The sequence below is a fragment of the Diachasma alloeum genome, unplaced genomic scaffold (assembly GCF_001412515.2).
Source record: "Diachasma alloeum isolate Michigan unplaced genomic scaffold, Dall2.0 Dall_scaffold_78908, whole genome shotgun sequence".
NCBI classification, from domain to species: Eukaryota; Metazoa; Arthropoda; class Insecta; order Hymenoptera; family Braconidae; genus Diachasma; species Diachasma alloeum.
In genome coordinates this window covers 3,378,749-3,399,820 of record NW_021683643.1, presented here as the reverse complement: position 1 = coordinate 3,399,820, position 21,072 = coordinate 3,378,749, and the positions used below count along the sequence as shown (strand labels likewise).

General features: G+C 35.2%; 1 protein-coding gene across 1 annotated transcript; it reads left to right on the top strand.

Moving 5' to 3' along the window:
- Positions 1 to 105: 105 nt before the first annotated feature.
- LOC107047760 (protein tyrosine phosphatase domain-containing protein 1) lies at positions 106 to 20,677 on the top strand. The gene is made up of 9 exons (XM_015270591.2): positions 106 to 261; positions 1,045 to 1,260; positions 2,605 to 2,801; positions 6,086 to 6,208; positions 15,115 to 15,612; positions 16,573 to 16,692; positions 16,770 to 16,993; positions 18,542 to 18,875; positions 20,402 to 20,677. Exons 2-9 carry the CDS (start codon positions 1,046 to 1,048, stop codon positions 20,602 to 20,604), a joined length of 1,914 nt encoding a protein of 637 aa, XP_015126077.1. The 5' UTR covers positions 106 to 261; position 1,045; the 3' UTR covers positions 20,605 to 20,677.
- Positions 20,678 to 21,072: the final 395 nt, after the last annotated feature.

Below are 21,072 nucleotides of genomic sequence, written 5' to 3'. Positions count from 1 at the left end.
ACTAGGCGATTCCTAGGTACTACGGCACCCGCTTTTTCAACATCGATCATACCATTTCGTCGCGGCCCTTCGCGGCGAGCGCATCGACACGGAAACGGTCCCGTTCACTCAGTTCTACGCTTCTCCAGTATAAGCAGAACAATAATTAATTTAAACGAATGTTTTGAGAAATTTTAAAAATCGCGAAAAAAATCGGTTAGAAGTTCAGTTGACGATGCGATGGATAAAAAGTTGTTCAGAGTTCTAATTTTGATTGATAAAGTGAGTAAATTTTTTGTTGAATCAATGAATCTGTTGTTGCAGTCAACAGTTTTTTTAATAATCGTAATTTCATTGGTATTTTGAGGCACGAAATAGTGAAAGAAATCCTCGTCGTGTAAATTGTCAGCGTCTTTCTCTAAATCCGCTCAAATTAGTGAGTGGAACTACCCGCGCAATGAAGCTGTGCAGTGGTAATTCTTGACTACATGTTTGCAGTTATAGAATTATGATATCCCGGCAGGTGTTGACGGAAGGGCATGTTTTATTGAAAAAAAATGAGAAATAAAAATCGTTCATAAAAAAATTTCAATTTGAATACCAAAGTGAGTGATATTTTACTGAATAAACTTTTAAACATTTTTCCCGTAGAGAAATCTCAATCAATTTTCTTTTTTTAGAACAAAAAACAAAGTATTCAAAAATAGTCGCTGCCATATAAACTCACAACAGTAAACTCAGAACAGTATTTTACCCTCTGATTTACTCCGAAGTTGTAAACTACCCCTGCACAGGTTCGTGGAAACGGAAAATAGTAGTGGAAGATATTGAAAAATTGAAATCAACAAAAACATCAAATTTTTAACAGGACATTTGCAAAACAATTTTCTCTTTTCCGTTCAGCGATTTTTATCACAATGAATTTCCGACTGAAAATCGAATTTCCTAATGTTTGTTCGTTTCAAATGACGAGAAAATCTGACTTTAATTCCAAATCAATGCCTATAACTACCCGTACAAAGTAACATCAGGCATTACCAATTTGCCATTCAATTAATATTTTAGGATGGACGTAAGTGCATTAGTACCGGCGGGTCTCCAAGGCGGTTTAGACTTGTGTGTAGTTCCCGCGAATTACAATAAATTGTCCGAGAATTTGAGAAAGATAACGCCAATTGGAATCCAGTGTGCAATCTTCTGTGGGGGATCGAGATGCAAGTACGAAAATCCAAGAGCCTGGCCGCAGGTGCACATGACGATAAAAGAGATTTTTTCACACTGGTGAGCATATGATTACTCGCTATTATCTTGTTTTCTGAATGCATTAGGCAAATTACACTCATCGATTAATTGTCGATTCAGTGATGAAATGGTAAAAACAAGGAAAGTAAAAAACAAGCCGGCAATGGCATTTTTTTTATAAATAAATATTGTAATTGTTGCTAATAAATTAGCAATTTGCTTACGAATAGGTGCTCTTTTTAAAATTCTTATTTCACTATTCTCTTCTATTTTTTCGTGACATAGTACTATCATCAATTGTCATGTCATCAAAATTTTGCGTATTATTTCGTTCTGTTAAATAATTGTACATTCAGACCCTCTTAAGACTCGGATTCGTTCTCAGTCCGGGAGTTAATTAAGGTTCAAAGTTTAATCAGTGTATAGTCGGGATTTGATCAGGGTTTATTCAGGAATTAGCCAAAGTTTAACACCAGGTTCTGTCAGAAGTGGTAGGCGGAAAAAATAGCCCACCCACTCAGAACGTGTTAAAACCCACCCAACTTAAAAATTTCCCTTGTTCACATTTTCTGTGGTCTTTTTTTTCCAATATTCACTGATGTTTCTTTCAGTAATCACGAAAACAAATGGACAATAGTATTTTCTAATAAATCGTACAGTAATTGTTGCTAATAAATTATCAATTTGTTTCCGAATGGGTTCCCTTTTTTTCAATTTTTACTCTACTATTCTCTTCTTTTATTTTTTCATGACATAGTACTATCATCTCTTGAAATGTCATCAAAATTCTACGTTGATATAAGAGAATAAATCTGAAACGTTCAGTAAATTTTCGGGTCTGTCACCGAAAAAATACGAAAAAGTCACGTAATTTTTCTGCAAGTTGTAAAATCTAACAGAAACTTCAAGACTTATTATGCCTCAGAACATGAAAATTCTTGGATGTTTAAGAATTTTTACGAAAAGTTCCGGAAAAATTCCGGAACGTGTTGGTAAAATCTCCCCCTCACGGTGACTCATGGCTAGCCGTGAGGCGTCGGACGGATGAGTAATTTTTACGGAACAGATCGTAGAATTTACGTGACGATTAACACTTTTTATTGAATTTTACTTCGCTCCCAGATTACGTTTCGAAACATAATTTTTACGTCTTTTTTCTGGTAATTTCTATTGAATATTTCTCTCCGTGTAATATTGCCTGAGATATTCATATCATCTCCTGTCCATCATTTGTCGAATTAACTCCTACTGTTCTTTGCCAATTCACTACTGTATTGTGTTTGTCCAATGAGGGAACTTTGATTGCAAGACAAAAGATGGGGCGTGGGTAGAATGGAGGATAATAACTAACATTAAACGTGAATTTCATTAAACTTTTTCTAGGGTGACAGACGACGTCCTGGCGATGGCGCGGCCCAGCACGGCTCAACTTCGGAAGAATAATGTTATTGGCCAGTTCCAAGAATGGAGTATAAAGACGGTGATAAATTTGCAAACACCTGGAGAGCATAGTAGTTGTGGGGGACCATTGGAACCCAGCGGATTCACTTATGATCCCTCGGAATTCATGAAACATGGAAGTGAGTTCAATGACCAAAGTTAGTTATTCATCCCTTTTATTTCATGCAAATAATTTTTCACGTGGAAATCAAAGTGATTACCAAAGGAATAGTAACGAAATATAGGAGAAAATCGGGGAGTCGAGGGTTTTGAAATATTTTTAGATGTGACCTGTCTCTAAAAAGTGTTTAATATTGAAATCACTGAATTCAAAATGAAATTGCTGATTTTCCCATTGAAGAGTTGAATAAAGTTATGAAAATTGAGGCAGAAATTTTGAGATTTTTCTGTGGAAAGCGTATAGAAAGCGCTCTGAACACCCTTCCGTTTCTAAGTTGACGGAAGAAAAGATTATAGGAAACTTCTTAACGCTCTCTCGGGATCTCTCCATTGAGAGATCATGAGAAATCAAATTATACTTATCAAAGACAAATCATTATCTTCCAATTGGATTTAACCCATGCAGGTTTTGTATACACTGTTAGAAAATTACACTTGAAATTTCAAGTGAAAAAACTTAAAATTTTTAACAACGATAAAGTTATATGAAATTTCTGTAGAATCCTTCATTGACAAAGCAGTTAATTTCTTGAATATTCAAGTAATTCTCGATTTTCAGATCCATAGGACACTGAAAAACCTTGATAATGTTGAAAATTCAGGCAATGACTTCGCTGAATTTTCAATATATTGGAAATTCAATTATGTTTGATGTTTAATTTCCACGATGAATTTGAAAATTCAAGCTTTCATTGAAAAATCAATGGTTTTTTAAAATGAAAAATCAAATTTTCTTGAATTTTCAAGATGAATGAGAAATTTAGTGGACGTTTTCAATTGAAATTGAATTCAAACTCACAACATTGGAAATTTAGATGACATTGTGACTGAAATTTCAAAAAAAAATTAACAGTACTGGCATATTCTCAGTTCAGTGCATTTATGCAGTACACATCTTTTAATGTATTCAGCGATTCTCCACTTGTCGCAGAATTTGTCATGCAATTATAAAATCACATGGGCAGAATAATGCAAATTTCATTGGAAATTGATTTCTTGTAAATTGCACGAACCAAGATTTTTAGAATTTTACACCTGTGTAATGCAATATTCCACAGTAGTCCATAATAATAGAACTTAATTTTCAAACCAAGAGACGTGAATTGAGCTCAGTTCACTCTGTATTGTACTTAGAAATGTGTGTGACAAAAATGACCGTTAATGACCACCGTTATGACCGGTAATTACTGTGTCGAGAATCTGACAATATGGTCAGAAAAAAATGACCATAAAAATTTTGACCGTCAATTTATGTTGATGACCTGCAATTTTCGACTACTACTGTTTGCTGAAATTTCCAGTACACTTTTCGGAATTTTTAATTACATTCAAGTTTCACTGAAATTTCAAGGAATTTCGACCTTAACAATTATGAATTTCGGGGAAAAATCAATCAGAACAGTAAATGTTAGTTCCATTGTTCCCTGAAAATTCATAGAAAACCGGACAATTCCGATAAACATATTCTTAAATGTTCAATTATTTGAAAATTCAGGGTAATTTGGCACTGAATATTGATGTTTTCATTGAAAACTCAAATAACTTGAAGAATCCTCGTCTCCATGCTTCTCAAAATTTTTGAATTTTAATAACATTTCAATGAAATCTGAAATTTCGTTTTTTTCTCCTTAAGGTACTTCCTCAGTGAGTTATACTTAGTGAAAATTTTGCAATGGACTGAAGATCTAAAATTTGGATCATATGTTATTGAGGACATGTAAAAACGGCTCCCAAAATTTCAAGTATTTTTTCCACACGAATTTTTGAAATATCCATCGTCAAACACTCAATATTTCTTTTTTAAGTTTTTGTCGATGCATATCTCAAAAAATCGCGTGGAAAAAATACTTGAATTTTTGGGAATCGTTTTCATATGTGCTCAACAACATATGATCCAAGTTTTAGGTCTTCAGTTAATTACGAAATTTTCACAAAGTATAACTCACTGTGGAAGTACCTTAAATTGCATTCAGTGGTACTATCCTGAAAATTACTAGGCAACTGTCCATGAAAGTTCATTTTTTTTCTAACAGTGTATTATTGCGAATGGGACTATTGACAATAATTAATAAATAAAGTAATAAATGATAATAATGCAAGTCTATTAAAATGTTTTCCGATCGAACCGTTAAAAACTGACGGTCAATTTACAATTATATGGATGATTTTTAATGATTTTGGCTCGTGTCTGACGCAGCTTAACTGTGACGGTCATTTTGCATACAAAATTCGGTCAGGGTCAGAAACGGTCAGAAACCGGTCATTTGCGTCTGACCTGACCGAGACGGAAAATGACGGTCATTCCACATCTCTAATAGTACTGCTATGTAAAGTTGGCTAACACATATGTGCAACACCTTTACAAATTTATCAATGTCAGCGATGAAAAAATACTATGCAAAATACTGCGTCTAGGAATCAATGACTTTCGTGTAATACAACAATGTGCTGTTCAACAAACTGCTACTCAACAAAGTAATCAATCTTTACCGTAAACAAAATAAAATAAAACTGTCAAACAAGTTTCAGGATACACGGAGAGAAATTTTAGAAAAATTCTAGTGCTAGCACGGGAAAAGAGGCGCAAAGTGACGGCCAGGAAAAAATTCCAGTGCGCGGACTAGAAATTTTATTGGGGAAAACGTGAATTTTTCCCCTTATTGCTGTGAAAATTTCACAGAAATCCCCAGAAATTTTACCCGAAATACCAAGAAATTTTACCTTAATAGCACTAGAATTTTTCACAGCTGGTGGATTCTAATTTTTTCGACTACTTGTACTAAAATTTTTCTAGAAAATTTCTCTCCGTGTACTTGCAGTCAGACTGTGAGAAAACGTCTACATAAATTTTTGCACTTTTTTTTCGCGTGAAACCAATCGACTCGTTTATCTAATTCATTAACCCTATAAATTCCCAAAGTTTCTACGACGGATATAAGACGATTTTCAAGGTCGGACGTCGTCCTTGCTGAAATTCGGGGTCGGTTCGATAAGGAACCAGTGATCCCTTCTAGACCACCTCCGCAATACCATCGCACCAGATCGAAGAAGTTCATGGTAACATGCAATGCAGTCAAAACTCTGATATACATGTACCTCTAAAATAAACCGTGAAATTGCATTTTCCGTAAATCCACTCACGCTCCCCTCCCCCCACCTCTTGTTACTCTCCAGCGTAACTCAGACATTCCCAATAATTTCCTGACAGTTATCCTTGGAATTAAATCGTTACTTTTTTTTACAGTCTACTATTACAATTTTGCATGGAAAGATTACGACGACGCGACGATGAGTAAACTCCTGGATATGGTGAAAGTTGTGGCGTTCGCAGTGCAGGAGGGGAGAGTGGCAATCCACTGTCATGCGGGTAAATAATACAGTAGTTATAAAGTCGCAAAAAGCTTTGAGTCGCGGGACGGGTGGGGCAAGTAAATTACCTCAGGTAAATTACATGGTTTCCGACCTGTCGTAAACTAGGTAAATTACATGGAAGTTTTTGGACTTTCGACATGTCAGAAACCTATTTGGCGCCCTTCATTGACATAATGCGAAATAGTGATATTTTTTCATATCCCGCGAGGGTCAAATATCGCAAGAATCGTACCTTCCAACGGTCATGCTTTGCGAGGAACAAGCACGAGGGGCTGATCACTTAGGAAATTACTGGACCACTCGATTGGAAATCAAGGAAGAAATCAGCAGAAAAAATCGAGTGATTTCTATTTCAATCTTTTTCAAGTTTATTACTATCTCAAAGCGAGAATAAATTATTGGTATCAAATGAATATTTGTGGACGTCCGCATGAAAAGGGACGAGTGCGTCCGCAAAGAATACCTTTATTAGACGTAGATCATCAATTAGAATGAACTGAATAATTTATTTGATTCTAATAATGGAGTATTAATAAATTCTTCCCGTTCGCCATCTCTAAAATTATCCCATTTCTAGGTAAAATTCAAGTTCCAGGACTACGATGCTTCCACTCGGAAGTAATAGGATTGCAAAAATAAACAGATAAAATGACTAGGCTACTGTGAATCAGATAACGTGAAATAAATGTTCATCACGCGAAGGGTTATTATCAAAAAGTGAAATCGCCCTCGATCGCCTCGTCCTCTGACATTTTGGAGGGTGAAAATTGCCACGAATAATCAGAAGATCTAACCCAGTCATTATTTAGAAAGCAATAACTGAGAACGATTAGAGCTAAAATAAATATTTATCTAAAAAAAGAACTGAAACAGCTAATTAGCGTAACTTGGTAATCATTTACGATTTGGGTCAGAGGTTGAATTTAACACCTAGAGACTGTCTGCCTTATAGACTATCTCTATGTCATAGGCCGATGGTGTTAATAATCATGATATTCAAATTGCTTTCGTTTCTTCAATGCTTATCACCGTAGTTATGCACATGGCGCGGGGGTAGATTTCCCTCATTCATACGCCAGACCCAGTTAAGCTCGTAATAGAATCCAAGCATAGACTCCGCACTTATTTGCGAATTACAGTGTAAATACATCGGAAATAGTTTAATTTGACAAGAGCAAAAGTATTTTTGTTTCCTTTTAAATTTCAGTAGCGAAGTGGTCAAACGGTTTAAGTCGACTTGGCTATTAGCTGAGTTTTCGAGGAATATCTCAAAATCTAAGGGAGATAGCGAAATTTTCATGAATATCTTTTTTGAAGTTCTCAATGTGCTCTATCGAAAAGGTCATAACAAACTATCTACCTTAGATTGCGCGATATTCATTGAAAACTTGCGAACAGTCAACATCGACTTAAACCATTCGACCACTTCGCTACTGATTTCCTATGGATTATTGTGCAGATATCTCTGTAACATACAGGTTTAAATTTGCCGTTCCCTTCACTGAGAGAAAAACAAACAAGTTCTCAAACAAGTCTTGTTTGGGCCAGTAAAATCGCTAGTTGAAAATTACCAAAAAATAAATTGCTTAATACAAATTTGAAAGTCTCAAACATGAAGAGTTGCTCTGCTAATACCTCTGCGTTTGAATAACAATGAAATAATTGACTCAAGGGGGGGATGATTCACACAAAACTGTGCCTTTAAGGAAAATTTATCAAGAACTATTTCGTTCTTAAGATACAAGATTGCTATCGTATAATTATTATTACTTTATTTAAGGGTTCATCTCTTGTCTGTGAGTATTCAATAGCCGAAACGAAAAACTATTATCCCTTATTTCACATGAAACGAATATTTCTCGGGAGCAAAATACGTATGGGAGTATCGAGTAACGTAGAAGTAGTGCTGGAAATGACATTTCTTTGCTTGTACAGAGGATGAAATTTTTTTGGAACTACTAAATCTATTCTAGTAGTATATATATATATATATATATATATATACCTGTAATAATAATAATAATAATAATAATAATAATAATAATTGATAAATAATGATTATGATAATAATAATAATTATTATTATTATAATCATAATGAAATGTAATAATTATAAAACTGAAAAATCAATTATTTGATATAATAATAATTCTTTTCAGTAAAATATAATGATAGTTTCTTTAAAAAAACTTTTTTAGTTGAAAAAAAAATCTAAGAGAATTAGAATTTAGAGAGAAAAAATCCCGCCCAGCCGGGACTGGAACTCGGGTTTTCCAATTACGCGCCGGACACTCTCCTAAGCTATCAGGAAATACGGAAATTCTCTCTCTCCGAATGCGATAAAAATTTCTCATCTCGGCGCACTCTTTGCATGTATGGCACAAAAAAATCCTGTTTGCCTAATTTAAAAAAAGATTATTTTGTTTGACATAAGTAGTGTAACCAGATAGACGGTTCAGGACAATTTGAGGTCCGTTAAGAGATCAAAAATTGGTAAATCACCTAAATATGCTAACGATGGGTTATATACCTGGCAAAATATGTGAATTAGGGGAAAATAATAATTTGAAGTGGAAACAATGAAGGAATAAATGATGAAATGACATAAAAGTGGGATACAGCCCAAACATCCAATAGATAGACAACTGACCCGAAGATGGATGGTGGGTTACCAATAGATAGGTGGTCATATTTAATGGTTATTTCAACAAATTCCTTCTTCTGCATGTTTAACCCTCAATCACTGGTCGCTCAGTGAGTGCGCCGCCACCCGTTTTCGTTTTTTTATATTGTAGCATATTCATCGACGCTTAAAAATTCTGAAATAAGCGGTGGCGTTGTCCGTTTTTTTTCGGAAAATTTATTTGGCCAAAAAAGAGAAGAAACGTCGAACGGACGAGACAGCGGCGTTGAGCTGTGCCGCGCCGCCCGGTGCAAATTAATGCGTCGTAGTCCACACGAAATACCCCCTTTCCGTGTGAAATTCTAGTGCGGTAAGGTTTTGAGGTGTTTTCTTATGTTTTTGGGTATGAAAAATCCGAATCTGGTGGTATTTTTTATGTAAGTGCGTGCAATTAATAGTTATAAACAAATTAACTGGTTTTTTTAATGATTTTTTTTTATGGGAAACATTGGCAAATAGAAGAAAATGTTCATGACAAAAGTTGTTCCTTTTTGTGTAATAAATAATGATCAATTTTTTAAATCAAAATCCATCAATCCGTTGCCGAAATATGGTCCACCAGGTGAACGCGGGAGGATGCGCGGCGCGCGCAGTCCGCTCGAACCTCTTCCGTGTCGCGACTGATAGAACTCAATAGTTAATTAGTTAATTCAATACTCCGGACCGAAGAGACTCTGAAAAAAATCACGTATTTAAATTTGACGACCATTCTCTTACTAGGATCGGAGGAAGACTGATTTATCGGAGTATTTTCTAAATGTCAGTTGACTAAAACAAGAAGAAACAAGAATATTTTTGCAGCTGTCCCCTCCGAATTTTCTTGGAATTGAAAATTCGCAGAAATAATCCAAATAAATATCTCTCATACTTGGAGTATTAGTGTTTTGTGTGTTTTTGTTTTCCTTTCTATGTACCAATACATGAGTAGAGGTCGTTTTATCTGAGAAAAATGATGCATTGATGAGCATTCAGAGGACGTCGAGCGTCCCACCCATCTTCGCGCGTCGCGCATCCTCCCGCGCCCACCTGGTGGACCATATTTCAGCAACGGATTGATGGATTTTGATTTTAAAAAATGATAATTATTTATTACACAAAAAGGAACAACTTTTGTCATGAACATTTTCTTCTATTTGCCAATGTTTCCCATAAAAAAAAAAATCACCAAAAAAACCACTTAATTTGTTTATAACTATTAATTGCACGCACTTACATAAAAAATACCACCGGATTCGGATTTCTCATACCCGAAAACATAAGAAAACACCTCAAAACCTTACCGCACTAGAAGTGCCCACGGGAAGGGGGTATTGCGTGTGTACTATCGATCCCTCGAGCGACAGTGTTGCTACATTCATTGCCACACTTGAAATGCGCGTACAGCGGTAAGCGTCAAGGTGACAACAGCGCGCTCGGTTTAACCAAGCGGCGCTACGCTAACCGTGTGACGGATAAAGGCTGGCGGTCGAGCGTGAGTCATCGAGGCTTAAAAATGAAGAATGATCCTTTTCGATAATCGAACAGATACCGTGTCCATTTGTCCTGATGGCTGTTTTTTCACATTGTTCCGTCAACACTGCGTGACTGTTGTCCAACTACCCACACCGCCACTGAGAGCCAATACTGTACCTCGCGAGAATTTGTTTTTTTCACGTTCAAAATGTTCATCAATAAAAAATATGAGCAACATCGTATTATCATACATTAGTTTTATTATCACAAATGGAAAATTGTAATACAATTTCTATTATATTTTTTATAGAACGAGATCGAAGGCGCGCTACGCGCGCCTATCAATATGATTGAGTTTGTATGATTTATCACGTTATTATTGTAAGTTGTTTTGACTCAATATGTTATTTCACGTATACAAATTTCTATAATATTAGGGGAGGGTCGGGCAAAATGGGACGTATTGAGATCTTTTCCAATTGTCAATATCTTCATTTATAAGTGAACATATTGACAATTGGAAAAGATCACGAAACGTCCCATTTTGGTCGACTCTCCCCTACTAAGGAGAAATTCGTGGGAAATGATAAAATGTTCTTTTGAAAATCCATGATTTTTTTTAAAGAAAAGGGATGGAAATTTCTATCGAAAATCAGTCGGAGATACGTCGAAATTCATGAAAACTTCAATTGAGAATCAACATATCGTCGCATTAAAATCGAAAGGGCGTAAGTGCAAAAAAACCCATTTTAAAAGTGAAAGGGGTGTATGTTCCGAATTCCTGTTTTTTCGGTTTTTCATGGAATTTCTGACCAAAAATCGGAAAAAAAAATCTAGTCAAAAGGCGTAGTTGCTATATTTCAACGGGAAAGGGGCGTATCTCCACACTTACGCCTGTTTCATTTCATTCAATAAATCACACTTACGCCCTTTTTACATTATGTGTTGTGCACTTCGGATGACACATTTCATGTTGAAATAAAACGAAAAGGGCGTAAGTCCCACATACGCCTCTCTCTCATTATATCTTAGGTCTACTCGCGATAATGAGTTTTATATTGTTATATCAACATAAAACGCTTTAACTATTTTCTTCTTCCTTTATGGTCTCATTTTCTTCCGAAGTGTTCAAAGCAGTCACGACTCGAAATTTCATACAGATAATTTCCTGAAATTCGCAGTCATAATTTAAAAAAATGAAATAAATTAATGAATGAAATCGAATAAATTTAGAAGAAAATTTTAGAAAATTTTAGTTTAGTTACTGATATTTCTCATGAAATTGTTTCATTCAAGCAAAAAATCAAAGGGAAATAATTTGAACATTCACGATGAGAGGAAGGGAGGGGAGGTTAATGTAGAATCAAATATTATTTATTATTAGGGCTGTAGTGCATGTGATTCCGTTTAAACTTGATGAATCAATAGGAACAAACAGTAACAAATGAAGGGACATATATATTGGAGTTACGCCCCTTTGGAATTATTCATTCTCAATATGAGCTAGAAAAGAAACAAAAAGTATAAAAAGAAAGAGGCGTATGTGCTGGAGATACGCCCCTTCAGTACTTGCTAGTCGGACTTACGTCCATTTGCCACTTCAGAAATTTGTCCACAAAAAACCTTTCATAAGTTGAGAGAACTCCATTTCGAAGGAAAAAAAAACATACGCCCCTTTGGTATTAAGAGAAAAAAAATCTCAGAGAAATGGCACTTACGCCCCTTTGATTTTAATGCGACGATATGTTCTCTTGGAAATGATGTTGGTATCGAAGATCAGAAAATAATTGAATGCTAATTTATACGGGCGTCATCGATGGAAAACCATGAATATCTCGGATACCAAATACGATCAAGTCGGCTCCTTTTATACAGACATAAATATATATACCATTTACTCAAACATATAACTCTTTGTAGACATAATTTTTTCCTTGGCATTTTTTCGTTGTTGTCTTGTGAAAACTTTCAATGGATCTCCTGATCGAACTCTCAAAAAAGCTACATAGAATTGTTCGTGATTGAAAACATCGTTCCGTAGATCTACACCAACATTACCAACATCATCAACATCACTAACATCACCATCATCAACCAAATCAGAAATATTCAAGAAAAATTACGTAACATTTCACATAATCCGCAAGCGAGAATCGTTTTCAGTGAATTTCTATAGGAATATAAGAGAATAAATCTGAAACGTTCAGTAAATTTTCGGGTCTGTCACCGAAAAAATACGAAAAAGTCACGTAATTTTTCTGGAAGTTGTAAAATCTAACAGAAACTTCAAGACTTATTATGCCTCAGAACATGAAAATTCTTGGATGTTTAAGAATTTTTACGAAAAGTTCCGGAAAAATTACGGAACGTGTTGTTAAAATCTCCCCCTCACGATGGCTCATAGCTAGCCGTGAGGCGTCTGACGGATGAGTAATTTTTACGAAACAGATCGTAGAATTTACGTGACGATTGACACTTTTTATTGAATTTTACTTCGCTCCCAGATTACGTTTCGAAACGTAATTTTTACGTCTTTTTTCTGGTAATTTTTATTGAATATTTCTCTCCGTGCATTCAGAAATAAACGTGTGACCTCTCCTTTTTTATATAAGATACTAAAAAAGTTGAAGTCGTCTATCTTTTGGTCAGTGTCTACCTATTAGTCTGGCTACCCTAGGACTTGTTTGAGAACTCTGTCGTTTTTCTCTCAGTATTCCATGATATTCACACAATAATCCTGAACCTAAAAATAAAATAAAATTCTCTTTATAAACCGTGATACATTCATGTTCCGTACTAAAAATACAAAAGAACACTGAGGTGGTCCGCGAATATTTCGACACATACTTGAAAAAAACAGTCTACATATGTCCGTGCTGTACTCTGATGTAGGCTAGATAAGCCATGATGAAAAAAAAGGTTTACATATTCATAGCCTCCTCGGTAGTTTCGCAGAATGATCTATAGTTATCAGCAATGAAAGCTTCAACACAAATGAAAGGAATTCATGATAATGAATATCGGTCTTCCTATCTATTCAGTGATGGAATTGTTCTGTCTAGCACCCTGATTACTTGCAGAAATGTGACAGCATTGTGTCATATGAACATTCCATCAATCAACTCCTGAATTATTCAGCATTCCTTTATTGAATACTATTTCCGTCTTTTTCACACTTCCTGTTATTTTGACGTCGTTTGTTTACGGCGTTTTATATGCTTTATCTCAATAATTCATTCAATTCTGTCAGTCACGATATCTGTTTTCTATTTTTACAATCCCCCCAGGGCGCAATCTGCCATGAACATGCCCATCAAATCAACCCATCACCACTGTATCAAACCCCCATCGATCCATTTTTATATCCTTTTCAACGTTTTACGGTCACTTATGTAAATCAAGCTTTCGCTCCATCTATTGAACCTCAAAGCAGTTTAAAAATCCATAAAATAATCATTAAAACAAGTCGAGAATAAGCCCCCAGGGGCGAAAGCAATCGATAAAATGACAATGTGTGTGACTTTGTAGAAAAAAGATTTTAAGATGCATTGCTCTATACCAGGATGTATTGAATCGATCGACACAAATTTTATACACAAGGGCGACTCAATAATACTAATTAGTAGCCAGAATCTCTGATGTTCGTTCCAAGTTTTAAGCGCATTACGGAACGCCGCATCAACCTGCAATTGAAAAAATTGGAAAAGCGCAAATGATTGATAGGGGGCCAGTATTTTGAAAAAAAAATTAATCGAACCAATAGTTTCGGAGATATTGAACAAAATAGTGCTTCACAAAAAGTTTAATATCTTCTGAACCATTTGTCCGATTTCGCCGACTCGCAGTCCCATCCTATAATATCATGAACAATCTTACCAAATTTTAACATCCTGCACGGAGAGAAATGTTCAGTAAAAATTACGGAACTCTCACTTCACTCACCGATTACGGAATCGACTCAGAAAATTTAAGTGACGGTATCGTAATTTTTCACAGGAGATTCAGATAAAAATTACGGAACGCTCCGGAAAAATTCCGTCACAGTTCCGTACAATTTCCCTCACACAAGATACGTAATTTTTATTGAATATTTCTCTCCGTGTGTCTAAATTTTTCGGGAGTTATCGTACACAGAACGATTTTCTCACAAAAATAAAAAATGCCGATTATTTTTACACTGTCCTCAGTTACATGCAATATTGTGATTTGATTTGATAAATATCACAAGGAATATTTTGACGCCAAAGAAATTCAATTCAGTCACGTAGTTTTCAAGATATTGAGGAAACAGATTTTTGAAAAATTGCTGTATCTCGGAAATTAATTCACCGATTGAGCTGCAATTGCGCTTAGAAGTGCTCCAAAAAAATACCAATTACGTGTCGAAATTTCAGGTTTTTAGCTTCAACTTTAGTTTTTTGTTTTTACCTTTCCTAATATTCCACGTCATTCTCACGAAAATTAGAAAATGGTCAAAATCAACGATTACAAAGCTTTCATTCGGAAGCAAAAAACCACATACATAAATACAGACATCATCTAAAAATCACATATTCAGACTTTTTAGACTTTATTTTGTTACCCTAACGCCAAAAATTGGAAACTTAAATTCGAGTAATTGCAAAGCTGCCATTCGGAATAAAAAAAACAATAAATGACACAGTCCATCTTGTCTAGAATCTCATTACACATTCTTCTGGAGTGCTTATTTATAATAGATAATCCTCCTGGATATAAAAATCAATTCAACAAATTCATGTTGACAGGTCTCGGTAGAACAGGTGTTCTCACCGCGTGCTATCTCATCTACAGTCTGCGGGTTCGTGCCAGCGATGCCATTCGATTTGTTCGCATAAAACGTCCCGGTGCAATTCAAACACGTGGACAAATAAAATGTATCCAGGACTTCGAGCACTTTATTCTTCCACAAATGATTGTATATCCTGGGCGCAGCAGTGGCCTAGGTGGTAGACTGAACAGTTTGCAGACTTATCTGAAGAAACAGGCGAATGCCCTCCATGGCTATGAGCAACGCACATTCAAGCACATACCGAAAATTGTCTTCGTAATTTGTGAAAGAATCCTGCAACTCTGTGAATGCCACGAGGATAATTCACCGGCGGAAATCGAATTTAGAATTGCGGAAACTCCTTTTACGAATAAATTCATATCAAATGCACTGGAGAGACTGCAGGGGAAGGAGAATAACATAAGACATTCACTGTCATGGGCAGAGTGCCTTTCCGAGGCCTCATTTTACTCCAGTGAGTACTTTAAAGAAATGAGTAAGATAAATTCAACACAGAGAAAAAAAGTCGGAAGTAACGAATCCAGACGAATTTTTTAAGCCATCATTCAATCAATTCAGAATATTTTTGTTAATTATCGTAGGACAATCGATTTTCGAAAAAATTCCAACTTCTTAAAAACTAATAGATGAATTCAGTAGCGAAGCGGTAAACCGGATTAAGTCGATTTTGACTATTGGCCAGTTTTTTACGAATATCTCGGAATCTAAAAGAGATAGAAAAATTTTTGTCATGACCGTTTTATAGCTCTTAATTGGTTCTACAAGAAAGGTCATGAAAAAAAATTTGCTATCTCTCTTAGGTTCTGAGATATTCATCAAAAACTGATCAAAAGTCAAAATCGACTTAACTCGGTTTACCGGTTCACTACTAAATTAAATTTTAATTAATTGCGATTGATAGGGTTCCACAATACCTACACTTGAAAAAACGATTCAATTCCATCCATTCATTAGCGAACAATTGAAGAAAAACGTTGTTACAAACGTATACACATAAACACACGTACGGACGAGGTGTAAAAATTGCGTTGACCGACTTTTTGAATCATACTGGATCGATATAACACAAAGCATCCAAAACTTAAATTTGAATGATTACAAAGCTTCCATTTGGACGCAAAAAAATTCTAGTTTTCAGTATAAATATCGAAATTGCAGAATTTTGGCGAACTGAAATCTAGTTTATCTCCTGCGAAAAATGATATTAGCGGAAAGACAATAAACCTGATAGGGATGATAAAATTACTTGTTACTAAAACTCCCTTGGGATCCTTTCAAGGTCTCTTGACACTTTCCAATTACTCGACGAATCGAGTATTGAATAAACTATGATGAATCTACTTGTTATGTTCTACAGTGCGATTCGTACTACTGAATTTCATTTTATTGACTTCTCGATTCAATTAATTTGCAGGCACTTCGAAAATTGCAGACGACAGTTTGTCCTCGCGTGACACTGTTGAGGACATTAAAAGACTTGATGACGTGTTCTGCGCATCGCCGGACTCACCCTCGTGTTCTACTAGTTATCCAAGTAAGATAATTCACTCCCTCAATTAGCTGAAATGAAACTCTGATGACATAAACAACTAGTAATTCATTGATTTACAGCTCTCGATGACAATTACGTGGACGAGGTGCTCGGCGATGGTATTCGGGGGCAAGAACTCTGTGAGAACGACTGCTATAAGGAAATTCAATCCCAGATGGACCTGAAATTTGCCGCAGAGAAGGAAAAATTCGAATATGTCGATATTGAGGACGTGATAAGTGCAATGATTTGCGATCACATGGAATTGCCCGATGAGAAGAAGAAATGTATTTACAAATATAAAGTGAGTATAATTAATGGAAAAATATTAGACAATTTGGAGTTCATAGACTATCAAATTATTGCCATCACAGCATTTCGAAATTCCCCTTTGTGAATCTTTGGAATAAACAGGAGAATTATTTGAAGAACTCATGAAGCCACTGTTTCTGCTTCCGCATGGAAGCTTTGTAATCGCTTAAATTTGAGTTTACAATTTCTCAAGTTAGGGTAACTTAATGGGGTCTAAACAATCCGAATATATGCGATTTTTAGATCGCGTATGTGTCTATGTATGTGGTCCTTTTTTCTTCATTTTTTAAAAAATTTTCTCGTAAAAGAATAGTCCCATTTTGCTCATCCCCAAAATTTCTTAAATTATAATGAGTTTGATATGAAAGGTAATTTTTAATTATTAAGAAACTTGAGACACTCATTTTATTCACTTGAACGTTTGTTTACATTTCATATAGAATATTACAATATTTATATCACTGTTATCTTACATTGTCGATTGTCACTTGGCTATTTTATAAAAAAAAAAGAAAAACAAAGATAATTCACGAAAAATAAAACATTGTCTATTCGATTAATCTTATAAGAACACTAACTGAGTTTATGGCACGCCGTGCAATAAGTGGAGTTTACCGCACGCTGCGCTTCGCGCAGCGTGCTTCAAATTCGACTTCTGCACAATGTGGCATAAAATAGTATAGACCACTCGGGCATAAACTTCGTTTTCAACGAATGTGAATACAGACCTCGCCTTCGGCTCGGCCTGTAAACTTCACATTCGTCGAAAACGAAATTTGTGCCCTTGTACTCTAATGTACTATTATTTATACGTTGTCTACTAGCAATTGTCTAAAAATAACTTAAAATATTATTGACTTTATTAGAACACTAATAGGAAATAATTTGTCTTAAAATTTTTGAAGCCGGAGTAGTGTTCAATGTCGCGATTGCTTCGTAACTGGCTTGTTTTGGCCAAGATTTTCATGGCTGAGTAGAGATTTTTTGTTTTCGATATAAGTTGGAAAAAGAGAATTATAGAAAAATTTGTCAGAGACGAAGAAAAGAAGAAAATTGCGTAAAATGTAAGAGAAGAGAAGGGATACTTTGCAGTGACTGCGAAGGCCCCTGGGTCTGTACACTTTTCCACCGTGTGATTCGCGTAAAAATTGACAAGAGGTCTGAAGGACCTGACTAACGAAGCAAACTGGTATTTTTCTAGTCGAATTGAATAGAGTCTTCGTGAAAAAGAACATATATTTCGAATCGTTGTGAGATTACTTTTCGTCTCAGTTTTACGACTTTTACGCAATGAAATCAAATGGTTATTTATGTAGAAAAATAAAATATGCCTTCAAGTTTATATTCAATCGACGTATGATATAACGGCGAATAATAATGAATAATCAAATTTCATATGAAAATTAAAATGATTGTTTGCATTGCAACGCATTTCATGAAGCTTTCATTTCATGCAAACACCGTCAGTTCTTCCATGATCATGAAAAATGAAGCAATTCATTGAATTTAATAGAAGGAATCGATTCCTCATTGCTTTCAGGTGGACTTGAATAACAGAATTTCCACCTGGCAGCGTCTAGAGCTGGAAGCAGACCTCGAAGTGCTCACAGGGCTTCTATTCGAATGGTTGGAGACTCTGAAAAGACCTGTCCTGGATGTCGAGAGTTTAAGTCAAATTGTGATACGTGGTTCAAGGCCAAAGCAGTGCCTCCAGAAGTTGGAGCCGTGGAATCGATACTTGCTGGAGTATCTTCTTCGTTTCGTGTCACGGCTGAGGCCCATGACGATGGACACGCAGAGGCTACTTATAAGGAGAATGGTGGCCTCAATTACACAGCAGAGAGTGAGGATTAAACAGCTGTTGATGCCTACAGGTAATTAATTCTCAACTGTGAAATGTTCCCTTTGACTGCATTTTGAGTTTTTGATGTCTGTGTCACGAGGAGAAATCAACATATTTTCATAGAACTGTATTCTGTAGAGCAAAATCGGAGCTATGAAAAAACTCGCCATAAAAATATCACAATTATTCTCTTTATTGCTTCTGAATGGAAGCTTTGTAATCGCTCAAATTTAAGTTTCCAATTTTTTGTCTTAGGGTAACTGAATAGTCTAAAATGTCCGAGTATGCCATTTTTAGATTGTGTCTGTATGCATGTATTTATGTTTGTGGTCTTCTTTTCATTTTTTTCTCGAAATTTCCTCATAAGGCATCAATCGAATTTCATGACTTTTTTCATGAATATGGACTTTAATAAACTCTATTCATTGACAACAATTAAAATTTAATTTTTCATACAGATTTGAAAAATAGACATTTTTTCAAAAATCGTTCTCTCAACGATCATGTAAAAAATTGTCATCAAAATGGAATCAGTCACAGTTCAAAACAATGATAACAATACCCTCTTGATTCTATCAGAATATGATGGAGGTAGTACAATTCGTTGTTGAGTTATAGCACATTGTTAACGCGATTTGAAAGAGAAAATCCGTTTTTTCATCATTACCGAAAGAATCATCAACAATAGCAATTAAATCAGGGCTTGAAAAATATATTTCAATGCTCTCTTAATCAAGTTGAAAAATGGTGAGAACAGTATCATTGCTTATCAAGTTCCACAATACCGTCATGAGCTGATTATGTAAAAATCTCTATTTCTATTAAACTCAGGTACTAGTTTCTGAATATTTATTCATATTGATTCATAGTCCCGACTCACTTCTGCCAGAACCTGGGTCATACTCTGGCAAAATCCTGAATAAATCCTGATTAAATGCCGGCTATACTGATTAAACCTTAATTGAACCTTGATTAAGCCCGGACTGAAAGAGAATTCGAGTCGTGAGAGGGTCTGAATGTAAAATTATTTGACAGAACGAAATAATACACAAAATTTTGATGACATTTAACATAGGAGAGAATAGTAAAATAAGAATTGAAAGAAAGAAAACCCATTTGAAAGCAAATTGTTAATTTATTAGCAACAATTCAGTAGTGAAGCGGTAAACCGAGTTAAGTCGATTTTGACTATTAGCCAGTTTTTGCTGAATATCTCGTAATCTAAGAGAGATAGTAAAATTATTCTCATGACTTTTTTTATAACGCTCTATTGGCTCTACAAAAAAGGTCATGACAAAAATCTTTCTATCTCTTTTAGATTCCGAGATATTATACCGCTTCGCTACTGAATTACTATACTCATTTATAAAAAAATGCCATCGTCCACTTAGTTTTTTCGGAAACTCAGAGATCTCAAAGTGAAATTTACTCTATTGTTTGATCGCTCTCCAGTACATCCCAATTCATATTCTGTTTTGTCTTTTACAATACAATAGATCCGAATAATTCAATAATAGATAATAATAACCAACAACTTGAATAATGAATTTTTTATAGGAAAAAACTTCCAGATGTTGCGAGGGGGAACAGCCGGGAAACTAATGGACTTTTTGATGTCATTTTTGAATTTGATAGAAGAAATTAATACTCAGGAGTACAGTCATAGATCCTGGTCATCTTCTTCCAGATGGTCCATCGCTACGAGTCGACTCCAGAATATCAAAGATGAAGATATTGACTTGCAGAGTAAATGTGGGTAATTGATTGATTGGTATTGTACATCATTTTTCAATATTTCCGAGGAAATTTCGAAATAAAAAATATTTTAAAATATTCTGTACTGTTGAATGTAAATGACTTTTCTCGCCTCATAATTGAATTCATTGAAAGATGCTTCTTAAATTAGCTGGGGAAGCAGTTGAACTTTTTATTGACTTTCATAAAATGCTAATTAATAGAGTAATGGTAAGTAGATTATCTGAAAATTATGAAGAGTCTAATGATTAGACTCGAAAATATTGTCGGAGTCCCCAGAGAGGGCATTGGTGATGAAAGGGTCTCGTAGGTAAGCTCTGCAATCAATCGAGAAGTTTTTTTTAATTTTACGGTAATTTTACGATGAAATTACGCGAAATTAATGTAAAAAATTCCGCGCAGAAAATTACTGTATTGGTTTGCAGTTTTTTATAATTTTCTAGAACCTTCCATGGTTTTCCAAAGCGTTAGCT